Source organism: Coturnix japonica, chromosome 23 (assembly GCF_001577835.2).
Source record: "Coturnix japonica isolate 7356 chromosome 23, Coturnix japonica 2.1, whole genome shotgun sequence".
In the NCBI taxonomy this organism is placed as follows: Eukaryota; Metazoa; Chordata; class Aves; order Galliformes; family Phasianidae; genus Coturnix; species Coturnix japonica.
The window spans coordinates 3,625,951-3,639,009 of NC_029538.1; the positions used below are offsets into that span (position 1 = coordinate 3,625,951).

Here is a 13,059-nt window from a genome sequence, read left to right on the forward strand (position 1 = left end):
GTGTAACGCCACTTCTGCTTCCTGTCCCCCCACCCCTCACGCCACCAAGAGGGCTCAACTTCCGGCATGAAGGCAGGCCGCAAAATGGCGGCGGGGCCTCCACCCATAACCCACCATTACGGCCGCATTGAGGCGAATCGTGTGATGTTTTATCCACTTTTATTGTCGGCAGAGGTTGATCCGGATGCATAACACTGTCACAACGGCACGGAGAGCAGCGTGGGCCCGGCCCAGAACCGGGGGAGAAAGAAAACACGGGACCCCCCCCCCACACACACACACACTGTGGTATGAAGGGACCCCGCTGTGGTGTGAGCCGGGCTCTATGTACAGTATTGACGTCCATTGTACACAGCGGTTAAATAAGCGCAGTGTGTTTCTATGACGGCAATAGGGGGGGGGGCAGTATGGGGCTGGGGGGGGTACGGGGTGTCTAAGGTGCACGATGTGTGTGTGGATGTGGGGGTTTTTGTTGGTAAAATGGGATAAAATGAAATAAAAACCAACTGAGAGTGAAACCAACAGGCCCCTGGGGTTGATGGCTGCCATAGGAAGAGCTTCATGTTGTCCTTATGGCACTGAAGGGAGCAGCAGCGAGGTGGTTCCGTCTGATAACAGCTCTGGGTCTGCACGGTGTAACATGGGTCTCACAGCACCTCTGTGGGCACAGAGCTGAGGTCAGAGCTGGGGCACAGTCACAGAGTCACACAATGACCCGGGTTGGAAGGGACCTCAAGGATCATGGAGTTCCAACCCCCCTGCCTGGCAGGGCCATAAAACATACACATTTACTACATCAGGTTGCCCAGGAAACCCCATCAATCCCCATAGAGACCCCATAGATCAGGTTGCCCATGGCCCCGTCCAACCTGGCCTTGAACACCTCCAAGGACGGGGCATCCACAACCTCCCTGTGCAGCCTGTTCCAGGGCCTGACCACTCTCCTAGTAAAGAACTTCCCCCCAACATCCAACCTAAATCTTCCCTCCTTTAACTTAAAACCATTTCCCCGTGTCCTGCTATTGTCAGCCCTTTCCAAGAGTTTAAGGGAAGAGTAAGTTCCCTTCAGGTATTGAAAGGCTGCAATGAGGTCACCCTGCAACCTTCTCTTCTCTAGGCTGAACAAACCCAACTCCCTCAGCCTGTCCTCATAGTGGAGGTGCTCCAGCCCCCTGATCATCTTCCTGTCCCTCCTCTGGACTCTTTCCAAAATCTCCATGTCTTTCTTGTACTGAGGGCTCCACACCTGGACACGGTACAACAGATGGGGCCTCACAAGAGTAGAGAGGGACAATCACCTCCCTATCCCTGCTGACCACCCCTCTCCTGATGGAGCCCAGGATCCCATTTGCTTTCCGGGCTGCCAGAACGCACTGCTGGCTCATGTTAAGTTTCTCATCTATCAGGACCCCCAGGTCTTTCTCTGCTGAGCTGCTCTCAAGGCACATCCAGCCCCTGCCCCCCCTTGTGAGCTCCACTGCCCCTCACCTGTGACCTGGGGGGGTTTCACCACCGCCTGCTTGAGGAACGGCTCCTTGTCGCCGAAGGGGATGATGCTGCCGGGGCTGCCGCTGTGGTGGGAGAGCTGCAATAGCTCTGAGGAGCCCTCGGGGCCTGAGAAGCCGTTCTCGTGCTTGCTGGGCTGCACGCCGTTCACCACCGGGGCTGCCACGTCCTTGGCTGGGGAGCTGTGGGGCAGTGGGTTGGTTGAGCTGGGTCCTGCCGGCCCCCTGCCCCCTTTTCCACCCCCGTGCTCACCTGGGCTGCAGCCCGTTGCCTGCTGGGCCCTTCAGTGTCCCCAGCGTCCCCGTGCTCGGTGTCTCTGTCTCAGGGAGCTCCTCTGCCTTTGGCATTGGCCCTGCTCTCTTCTCACCACCTGGAGGTACAAGTAGAGCCCTGCTCAGCCCCAAGGAGCAGGATGGGGACAGGGGCTGTGGGAGCTTCCAGTATTGAAGCAGGAGGGAGCCGTGTACCTGTGCCGTGCTCCTGCTCTGCTGCTTTCCCATTCACTATCTTCTTGTCTTCCTTCTTCTGCAAGAAAAGGAGAGCAGTGAGGGCTCCACGCTGTGTGCCATCCCCAGGAGCTCAGGATGAGGAGTGCAGGACAGGCACCCACCTTGGCATCTGCTGCATCCGATTTGCGCGTCCGCTTCATGATCTCCTCCAGGCGCTGCAGGGCAGACAGGGGCTCACACGCAGCCCTCCCCAGCAGGACCCTCACCCTGCACTGGGCACCCAGCAGTGACCCCAGCCCTCACCTTCTTTCTCTCCAGCCGCTCCTGCTCCTCACGCTGGAAATGCTTCTCCCGCTCCAGGCGCTGCCGTTCAGCTTCTTCACGTGCCTTCGCCTCGGCCTCTTCTCTCTGCCAGGTCAATAGAGACAGGTGAAGTGGGAACGGTGGGGACAGGCTTCATCTCATCACCCATCCCATCCTTCCTCCCCGTAGCCCCACACCTGTCTCTGCAGCCTCTCCATCTCCTCCCGTTCTGCCCTTGCTTTCTCCTGGGCCTCTCGCTCCTCCTGCAGCTGCCGTTCCTCCTCTTGCTGCCGTGCCAGGGCCTCCCTGCGGCTCTGCTCCTCCGCCGCCCGCTGCGCCCTCTCCTCTTGCAGCCGCCTGTATGGACACAGGAGCCTTCAATGAGGTGGGGGACACCAGGGCCAAGGTGGGGTCCTTGGCTGGTCACTCACCTCTCCTGCTCCTCCTGCTCCCGACGCTCCCGTTCCTCACGTTCCCGCTGCTCACGGGCCTGACGCCGTTTCTCTGCCAGCAGTCGGGCGGCCTCCTCCCGGTCCGTAGTGCCAGCTGAGGGTCTGCTGGGGGGGCTGTGGGCTGTGGGGGCTGTGGGGTGTGAGCACCATCAGTGCCGTTCCCACTCCTCCTGACCCCTAACCATGACCCCTAACCACTATGTACCCACCTGCTGCCAGCTCTGTGGAAGCTCTGGGTGGTTCAGGGGTTGCTGAGCCCTTCTCCTCCTCCTTCTTCTCGCGCCCCTTGGCCTGGCCATCCTGCTCACCCCGCTCATCCCTCACCTTGGCCCGCACCTTGGGGGAGGAGTGGGCACTGCGGGGCAGGGGCGGCTTGTGGGGTGAGCCCAGAGCTGGACTGGGGGACGCTGGGCGGGTTTTGGGGGTGGCAGGGGATGAGGGACGGTTCTTGGGGCCTGGGCTGCGAGCAGAACAAGAAGAGAGATCAGCAGGGTCCCCATCATGGCCATGGGGCTGGGCAATGTGCAGTGCTGGGTCCCAACCTGCTGTCAGCTGTGGGCAGGAGCCGGGGCTGTGCTCCAGGCAGCGACTGCCGCTTCTTGAGGCTGCGCTCGCGGGACAGCGCACTGCGCTCCTTGGCGTTCTCCCTCTCCTTCTCCTTCTTCTCCTTCTTCTTCTGTGCCAACCAAACAGAGACAGCATCAGCACCACAATGATGGGCTCAGCTGGGAGCTGGACATGGGGTGTCCCAGCAGAAGGTGGCACTCACCGGTGAGGACTCAGCACGGCGCCGCGGTGTCACATCGGGGCTGCCAGCGGTGCCCCTCCGTCGCTCCCAGCAGCGGTGAGGCAGCCGGTGGTTGTGGCAGGGGCTGAGGGGGCTGGCAGAGGCCGAGCGGGGGCACACGGGCACTGCAGGGATGGGAATGGTGGTTATAGGATCCCAACATGGAGCGCTCCCAGCCCTCTGCCCCATTCAGTTCTGTGCCCCCCATGCTCACAGAATCACAGAATGACCCGGGTTGGAAGGGACCTCAAGGATCATGGAGTTCCAACCCCCCCTGCCTGGCAGGGCCACCAAACATACACATTTACTACATCAGGTTGCCCAGGAGATCCCATAGATCCCCATAGAGACCCCATAGACCCCATAGATCAGGTTGCCCATGGCCCCGTCCAACCTGGCCTTGAACACCTCCAAGGACGGGGCATCCACAACCTCCCTGGGCAGCCTGTTCCAGGGCCTAACCACTCTCCTAGTGAAGAACTTCCCCCTAACATCCAACCTAAATCTTCCCTCTTTTAACTTAAAATCATTTCCCCGTGTCCTGCTGTTGTCAGCCCTTTCCAAGAGTTTACTCACCCTGCTCCTTGCCATTCCCAGCCAGTGTCACGGCGCTGCGGCTGCGTGCCAGGAAGGACAACGTGGGCGTCATCAGCCGGTCCACTATGCTGCTCTCCCAGGGACTCAGCTGCAGGCTGCGGTCTGCAGAAGGAGAGCAGCCCTTAGCACTCCATGGAGCCCTGCAGCACTGACACCAACCCTCTGCTTGAGCCCCACGGCTGCCAGATCCCCACTCCTGGCACTGACAGTCAAGGCACAGCACTGAGGCAGGATGACGACGTATGCCCACAGCAGCATTCCCCCTCTCCGTGCACCCTGTGCCAGTGACACTGAGCCCACAGTGCACTGCAGGGCTGCCACCGTGTGCCCCTGCACGAAGGGAGAGGGGCTGAGGCCACCATGCAGTCACAGGAGCCAGGCTGGGCTTGATGGTGGCCCCCATGCACACTGCTGGCCCAGCTGGGCATGGTGACACTGCCATCTGCATTGCATTGCTGCCCCAAACACCCCACAGCCATGTGGACTGAGATCGATAGCAGCCCTGTGCCCCCCTGCTGCTGGGAGGGGACAGAACACAGACACTGGAGCAACACTGGGCACTGCATCCAGCTCCAGACCAAGCGTTGGCTGCTCAGCACAGCCCCGTGTGCCCCCCCTGGCTGAGCCCCAGCATGAGGCCGGCAGAGCTGCCTGCATCAGCTGCTCCATCTATTTATACCATCCGGCTCACAACCATCGCCAGGCAACTCAGCAGCACAACAGCACCCAGCCCCACGGCTCCAGCAGCTCACCCAGACCTCAGCGACCTCATGGCACCCAGCGCTGCACCCACAGCACCGCCATGCACTCCAAGGTGTCACAGTGGGCACCAGCCCTATAGAGGTGGTGTGAGATGCATCTCACACAGCCCTATAGAGGCCATAGGGCTCCCAGTGCCATCCTGGCACCATCCACCTCCCAGCCACTCTCCATAGCTGGGCAAGGAGCCGGCGCCAGCCTCCTCCAAAGCTCCTCTAAAACAAACAGCACACGGCTCCTCCTCTCCATGGGCACTGTGCATGACCTGGGGGGGTCCCTATATGGGGTGAGGGGGCTGAGCCGTGCCCCCCTGCATTGCAGGGCCATGCAAAGGGCTCTTACTTCTACTGGGAGAGTTCCAGAGGGTGGCAGAGGATTTGGAGAGCCGCTTGTTGATTATAGAGTCGACGTGTTTGGGGAGGTTTACGGCGGACACCGAGCAGCGGCTCGCACCTGGAGGAGGGAAAAGACACAGGGCATTACAGACCGGGGGCCGGGGTGGGTCCCCGCATGCAGCATGCACTGACATGGGGCAGTGGGGCTGCGGGGTGGTGGGAGGACGTGGTACATAATGATGGGCAGGACAGTGCCTGTGTCATGCAGGGGACATGCAGGGATCTCAGCTCTGGGAAACACAGCCCCGCCACTGTGGTGTCCCCAAAACAGCCCTGGAGACAGGGGATTTCAATGGATTAGGGGCAGATGAACACAGGATGGTGGGCTCACCAGGACCCTACAGCAACATGGGGTGGGGGACAACAAGGAAGCTGGGCAGCCAGAGCCCACTAATGGAGGAGGCAGCAGTCAGGTTGGGGGACAGCTCCATAGACGTGGCAAGGAGCCCCATACAACAGTTGTGCATCTGTCCCCTAATGCTCCACGACTCTCATAGGGCACCAAGTACCTGTGTGTGCACCCTGACCATGCACCAACAACACCCAACGCCGCACATACAGCCACCCCACGGTGCAAAGGCACCCAGAGAACTGGAGACACAGCACTGCCCATCAGCTACAGCACAGCCCTGTCCCCTCAGCAGCACAGTGACCCCATGGAGAGGAGCCCCACATTGAGCATCCCACACAGCCACGTATGGTCACCCCCATGTTGGCACCGCATGCAGCCGGGTGCTGTGGGGACACATCACAACACACACCCTAATACCAACAACAACACAGCGATGCCTTCACGGAGCTCCAAGCCCCACACAACGTCCCTGCATGGCGCAGATGGGCACAAGCAGCACAGCCCATGGAACAAGGAGAAGCCACGGGGTCCCACTGGGCCCCAGCACAGCACGAGGGGCAGCAGAGCGATGCTGCAGGCGCTGAGTTCTCCATCCCTTCATCCACAGCCCCGTCCTCGTGCACTCACCATCCTTGTGTGCAGCAGAGCCATGGTGCAGGGCTCCTGCCCACGACCACCGCTGCTGCCGGATCTCTGCCCACGTCTTCTTGGCCGAGCGCTGGATGGCCGCCTCGTAGCGCTCCTGTCCGGGAGAGGGATGGGCTCAGAGATGGGGATGGGCTCAGAGATGGGGATGGGCACATAGATGGGGATGGGCTCAGACATGGGGACCTTCAGTGGGCAACAGGGCTGTGATGCCCACCCTAATGCACATAGATGTGCCCGATGACTCCCAGCTGTGCTGCTTCAGACCCCATACTGAGCTCACCCACCCCTTCCCACCTTGTTCTTCTCCAGCTTTTGCCTCTGTCGCTCCTCCAGCACCGCACGGCGTTTCTCTGCCCGCAGCCTCTGCTCCTCCAGCCGCCGTCGCCGTTCCTCCAGCTGCCTTTCCCGCAGCACTTTGGCCTTCTCCTCCTTCTCCAGCCACAGCGCCCGCTTGGCCGCTGCAGGGGGGAGCCCATGCGGAACAGTTACAACCCAGCCAAGGGGATGCAGCACCCCATGCACACAAAGAGCCCCCGTAGCAGCAACGTGGGGCTGAGGGTTGAGGGTTCCCCCAGCGCATGGGGCCGGCAGCATTGCAGCCAGCGTGATGGCAGGGAGGAGTTAGGGAGAGGACAAAAGGGAACCGGGAGCCCGCGGAGCAGCTTGGAGAAACAATGGGGGAATGAGGGTGGAAAGAGCGCGGGGATGAGGGGGCCCCATGGGCAGCGCGGGGGCTGTGCAGCCCCACACATCCATGGCCCCACACATCCATGGCCCCACACATTGCTGCCCACTTGAACCCACCCAGATGTGGGGTGCCATGGGCCTGAGAAACCCCCAACTTTGCGCAGCGCGCCCGGAGGGGACAAACCTGCAAGTGCATTGCTTGCACTAATAGCAGCTAATGGGATTGCTATGACCCAGCCAAGCTCCTTAGCTCTCCCGCCTGCCCCTTCCCATCCACTTTCCCTCCCAGCCCCACTCCTCACCCAGGTACTTGGCCCGCTCCTCTCGCCGCTCCTTCGCCTGCCTGTGCCGTGCCTGGGCCTTCTGAACATCTGCTGTGGGGAGACACGGTCAGAGCAGAACAAACTGCACCTCGGAATGAGGGGCCCCATGTGAGCAGTGGGGCAGACAGCTGCCCTCCCTCCCACCCCCCTTCTCCAGGACACCCACCTTGCTTGGGCCTGGGGCTGGCAGCTGAAGACGGCGATGCAGCAGCTGGAGTGGCACGGTCACCTTTGGGGGGCACATCCTTGGGGGTCACGTCCTTGGGGGGCACATCCTTGGGGGTCACATCTTTGGGGGGTACATCCTTGGGGGTCACATCTTTGGGGGCAACATCCTTGGACGGTGTATCCTTGGGGGATGCATCCTTGGGGGGGACATCATCCTTGGAGGGCGTTTCCTTGGGGTGAACGTCCTTGGAGGGTGTATCCTTGGGGGGTACATCCTTGGGGGGCTGGGCTGTGCTGCCTGGGGGGCTCTTGGCATCGGAGGGTGCCCCTTTGCCAGCAGTGGGGGTCACGGTGGTGCTCCCATGGGGCAGTGTCTCCGCTGAGCACGGGGCAGTGGGGACAGGCAGCGGGTGGCTGGCAGCGCTGGGTGATGCCTCTTCTTTGGGTTGCTCTGTAGTGCGAGGATGGGGGGGTGCAGGGGGGGTCTTGTCACACCAGGGTGGGACACTCTCTGCTGAGGGAGCCACAGCTGCAGGGATGGGTGACACGGGCTGAACTGGGGGGGTCACGGCTGTGGGAACGGGGCAGAGCTGTCCTGGAGGGGGGGTGGCCATTGGGGAGGGGGGCACGGCTGGGAGGACGGGTCGGTCACACTGCAGGGGGCTGTCTCCATGCAGAGGGGGGGGCAGCACGTTGTCTCCCATCGGGGACGGTGTCTTCCCTGCAACACAGAGCAAAGCAGGTCAACTGCTGCCCCAGTCCAAGCAGGAAATCCCACATCAGGCACTGGGGGGATACAGGCACTTCCCAAAGGATGCAGGGAGCTTCCACTGTATTGGAAGGGTGCAGGATGGGCGCAGGCTGCCGGCCTGACGTCACAGCACAGTGCGTGTCCCCGCACACAGCCATGAACTCATGGCCCAGGAATGCACACGAGGCCGCCACCACCACCAGAAAACAACTCCTCCCCAAGTGTGTGGGGCTGGGAGTCCACTCAGCTCTGTCTATAGACCCACATGGAGCACTGGTACGGAGTGCTGACCCATATGGGGGTGAGCTGTGCAGGGCGCAGTGGAGCAGGAGCACCCTGCAGGGAGCAGCATGATGCTCAGCCTGTCTGCACTGTGCAAGCAGGACCACAGCCCCAATTTAGGACCACAGCCCCAATTCCTGTGCAGCAGAAGGGGTCAATGAGTCTCCCCAGCCCGGCCCTATGGGCACAGCCATGTATATGCCCCCAGCTCTGACTGCAATGAGGACCCCGGGGACCCGCAGCCCCACGGGGCGATGTCCTGCAGCACTCAGCTGTGTTTGTGGAGCTCTCTGCAATCTTCAGAGAGGGGCAAAGTATGGGCTGTGCAAACACGGCCGGCGCCGCTCCTTCACACTGTATCTGGATGAGCACAGGGAAAGCTGCACCCGCACGGGGGGCTGCACCCAACCAGGACCCCCCTGTGGGTGCATGGCTCCCCGGATGGGCTCAGCACAGGACCGGCCCCTCCTGCTGCTTTCCGGCTATTTATGCTGCAGGAAGGAGGCCGTGTCCTGCTCCCACAGCCCCAGCACAGCCAGAAAGGACGAGGGCTCCCACCCATCCCCACTCCCACCCGCAGGCACTGCAGCAATGCAGCCCATGGAGCCACCAGCTGAGCCGGGACGCCATTCAGGCTGACACCGAGCAGCAGATGGACATCCCAACCCATCATTGCAGTGCAAGGAACAGCACTGAGTCCTTACAGCCACCCATGGCCACAGGGCACGGAGCTGCCACGCAGCCCACAGGCAGGATCCGTCCCACCCATAGGGATGGCAGCACCCAGCGCTGTGGGGCACAACCACAAACCCCACAAGCCACAGCCCAGGAGCAGCCCTGCACCATCTGTCCCTGTCGCTGCCATAGCACAGCAGCTGCCCTGAAACCCAACGCTGGGGCATTCCAGAAGGGATCAGCTCCCAGCCCCAAACACTGCGCCCCACAGCCCTGCTGTCCCACAGAGGGGACATCAACATGCGCATTGGGATGTGGGATGGGATGGGAGGGATGCTGAACATGGAGCATGCCATGCCTCGAGCTGGCCCTGCTGGAAGAGAGCTGCAGTGCTGAAGCCCACCCAGCTCTATGGGTCCCTGTGCCACCAGCACACCCATGTGCCACCCAGTGCCACCAGCACATCCAGCCCAGCACGAGGCCGGCGCTGCTCAGCCAGGCGGAGGCAATTCCCAGTGCTATGAAGCGAGAGCACATCAAAACCCCGAGGGGGTGGAGAAGACGAGCAGCCTGAGCCCAGCGCTGCAATGGGGCCCTGGGGGGCTTCCCATTGGGGAGGGCAGGGGGGGCAGCGCGGTGTCTTCACCTCAGCTCCCCCCGATGTATCCTCACATACACGGCCAGCACCAGGTTGTTGATGGGACATTGGATGGGGCTGACCCCAACCTGGAGGGGGGTGCACAGATGAGTGCAGCTCATCTGTGGTGTCCCAGTGTTGGGACCATGGACTCAGAGTGCTTGGCCACCAAGAAACACATCCCTGCATGGGGTGGGAGATGGCTTCTGTGATGCCCAGGGATGAGTCCCTGGTGCAAATCTCAGCCCCAAAGCCACCAGTGGCTCCGCAGGGCCCAGTGAGGACACACACACACACACACATGTCCTTGGGGGACTCAGTTGTGTCCCAGCCTCAATGGCAGCACCACCAGCCCCACAGGGACACAGAAGATGGGGAAGGCTGAGACTCCAGAGCTGCTCTGTGTCCCCATCAGCTCCCAGTGCCTCCTGCATGGAGCAGGTGTGGGTACCCAGCAGGGATAGGGGCTGCTGAGGCCACCAGAGCCCCCTTCCCTTCCACTGCACAGCACTGTGCTGTGCCCACACCCACTTGGCTCCTGGGGTGGTGGGCACAGTGAGTGTCCCCTGCATGTCCTTATCAAGGGGTCTTTGCTCCTGCCTGGGAGCCAGCACCGCACCGGGGCACAGAGACACAGGGAGCAGGGACACTGTGGCCAGCAGTGATGTGGGGAGCTGGAGAACAAGGGGAACTTGAGGGATGGGATCTCACCACAGCCGGGGGGTTTCCAAGGCTTAGAATACACCCAGAGGAAAGCAGAACGTGCCAGGACTGCTGCTGGGCTCCATCACCCCCAATAACAGGGCACAGGGCCGTGGGCAGCACCTGGCTGCCATCCGTCTGCACAGCAGAGCGAAGACAGGAGCTGCCCACGTCCTTGGGGTGACCCCACAACAGCCAGCACAGCACTGGGGAGCAGCACTGCAGGCAGGGCAGGGGCTGTGCTCTATGAGGGGCAGAGCTTGAGGAGAGCACCCCCAAAACATAACTCCTATATGAGATGGGCACTTACTGGGTGCTCTATGGGATCCCTCATGCACTGCTCGGTCCCCAGCCCTGCTCACAACCAGCTGAAGGCCAGACCGACTATTTTGGATGTGGCACCACGGGACTGTGACTGTCACATCGCTGCTCCACACGTCACATCACGTTGGCTCCATCGGGCTCTCCCTGCTCTCCCATTGCTGCCACTGGCAGCCGACCAGCTGCCCCGCACCCCGCTCTGCCCCTGTGCCAGGAGATGGGACCCAAATAAGCCCAGCTCTGCATCCCACTGCTGGGCAGGAAAGGGGAACACACTGGGCCTGCTGCACATCAATACATGGAGGGTTACCCGACCGAGGGGTGAGCACAGAGCTCCCTCATCCCCGGGACCCTCCGATGCTCACGGGCAGCGCTTTGGGGGCTGCATCTCCGTCCCTCGGGCCCCGCAAGGCGCAGCGATGATGCTCGGCGGTGTTTGCGGATGGGGGGAGCAGCGGGTGGGACGGAGACAAGATGTCTGCAGCGCTGTAGGGCGAGCACTATAGGGCGAGCTCCGTGCGCCCCTATAACCGCCGCACGGCACCGGGGCGACACGCCGCCCTCCCCCGCTCCCGATGAATCACAACGCGGAGCTGAGCGGGGCCGGGGGGGGCTGGGGAGATGATGGGGGGGGAGGGGAGAGCTTCTCCTCTTCCTCCATCGGGGGAAGCGGGGCCACAAAGGGAGAACGGCCCGGAGCAAAGCGGCACCGCCGCCCTCTGCCCGTTCACACCGGAGTTCAGCCCGGGGCACCGGGAGGGCACCGCCGGGATCCGCTCAGCCCCACCCGGGCCGCCCCCGCCCCGCAGCGCTCCGTGCGGAGCCGCGAGCAGCGGGTGGGGGCGATGCCCACGACTCGGGCTCCCCAAGGGCTCGGGATCCAGCGCTCCGCGGGGCCGGGGGCTGCGCTCCCTTCATTCCCCCCCCCCCACTTCTTCCTCTTCTCCTCCAAAATGGAGGGGCGGCCCCACACCGCCGAGCTTTGTCCGCTCCCGGCCCCGCGTTGCGGGCGGCCCCTCCGCTCCTTCCGCTGCCCCCACCCCCCTCCCGTTCCCGCACCGCATCCCCCCGGCTCCGGGGCCACCGCCCGCACCGCTACGGAGCACCGAGGCCGCGTCCCCACCCGCACCGCGATGCGGCCCCAACCACCCCCCTCCCCGCCGCCTCCCGCACAGCCGCATCCCGCACCCCCTCCCTCCCCGGTCCCGCATCCCTCATCCCTCTCCCGGCCCGTTTCCCGCAGCCGTACCGGGCTCAGTTCGGGGTTGGGGCTCCCGCCCGGCACGGCCGCTCTCCATGGCGCGGGGCGGTGCAGGGGGCCGGGCCGTTCCGAGCTGTACCGCACCGCCCCGCTCCCCCCCGACCAGCGGGGGAGGAATCTCAGAGCTCCCCGCCCCGACCCCGACGGCACCGATGGGGATGGGATGGGGATGGGGATGGGATGGAGCCGAGATGCTCCGCCCGACGTCACCGCTCCGGGCCCCGCTGCCGGTGTTAGAGCCGCAGCTCAGCCCTGTGCTCGCCCACCTCCATCCTTTCTTGTTTTCTTCCCAAGGTTGGGGCTCACAACCACGCTCATCTCTCCCAGCATCACCTGGAGCCCGTCCCCAACGCTGAGGGTGGAACCTGCCCTGCCTGCACAGCCACCAGCAGCATCCCCGTCCCCACAAAGGGACGCTCATTTCCATCCCAGAGCTCCATCTCCACTATTTATGGGGCCTCACCCCCATCCCTTTTGCCTCCTGCACCCCCCAGCAGTGGCTCAATCAATGCAGCACCGCACCGGACCACTCCACATCCCACCCCCACCATTACAACAGAGACACAGCACCTTTGGGTGCAGGAGGATGCGGTGATGCACAGTTCAGGTTCCCGCAGGCATCGCCCCATTGGAGGCGCCTGTTTTGGGGGTGATGTCACTGCGAGGCCAGGAGATCCCCTGCCATCCCAACTCCTGCCAAACAGGTTCTCCCCAAACCCTGGCCATGAATGTGCTCCTCTGACTCAGCGATGGGAGCAGGCCCAGAGCTATCAGAGGGGTGACGTGGGGCTGGGGTCACCTCTGTGCATGGATCAGATGGGGTCACACAGCTTGGCACACCCTTGGGTTGGAACCAGCAGGGACCCACATCAGAACTGTGTGCCCCTCTCTTGGCATCACCAACTGCACCCCATGGGCTCCTGGCCTGGCTCAGAGCTGGGATTTTCCCCATATTCCCAGTAGCTGCACAGCCCCAAAGGGATGGGATGGGATGGGATGGGATG

The 13,059-nt window shown here is 62.8% G+C and overlaps 1 protein-coding gene across 2 annotated transcripts; it reads right to left on the bottom strand.

The window, feature by feature from the left end:
- Nucleotides 1–142: 142 nt before the first annotated feature.
- Nucleotides 143–12,196, bottom strand: MAP7D1 (MAP7 domain containing 1). Of its 2 annotated transcripts, none has more exons than XM_032448962.1 (18): nt 12,044–12,196; nt 7,425–8,147; nt 7,238–7,309; nt 6,543–6,706; nt 6,228–6,342; nt 5,196–5,306; nt 4,074–4,196; nt 3,480–3,622; nt 3,253–3,386; nt 2,919–3,170; nt 2,690–2,848; nt 2,456–2,615; nt 2,259–2,363; nt 2,117–2,170; nt 1,974–2,031; nt 1,759–1,876; nt 1,489–1,688; nt 143–658 (listed from the first exon to the last, which is right to left on the bottom strand). In XM_032448962.1, exons 1-18 carry the CDS (start codon nt 12,090–12,092, stop codon nt 648–650), a joined length of 2,751 nt encoding a protein of 916 aa, XP_032304853.1. In that variant the 5' UTR covers nt 12,093–12,196; the 3' UTR covers nt 143–647. The 2 variants fall into 2 exon arrangements, with proteins under 2 accessions (XP_032304853.1, XP_015738909.1); XM_015883423.2 differs by having other exon boundaries at nt 2,690–2,840; nt 2,920–3,170; nt 12,044–12,195.
- Nucleotides 12,197–13,059: the final 863 nt, after the last annotated feature.

What these genes read in the sequence shown, in the direction of transcription:
- MAP7D1 (XM_032448962.1), bottom strand. Translation starts at nt 12,092, where the DNA reads ATGGAGAGCGGCCGTGCCGGGCGGGAGCCCCAACCCCGAACTGAGCCC. An exon ending in TCCACAGAGCTGGCAGCAGG is followed by an intron (nt 2,849 to 2,918) that starts TGGGTACATAGT and finishes ATGGTGCTCACA; the next exon opens with CCCCACAGCCCCCACAGCCC. An exon ending in GGCAACGGGCTGCAGCCCAG is followed by an intron (nt 1,689 to 1,758) that starts GTGAGCACGGGG and finishes ACTGCCCCACAG; the next exon opens with CTCCCCAGCCAAGGACGTGG.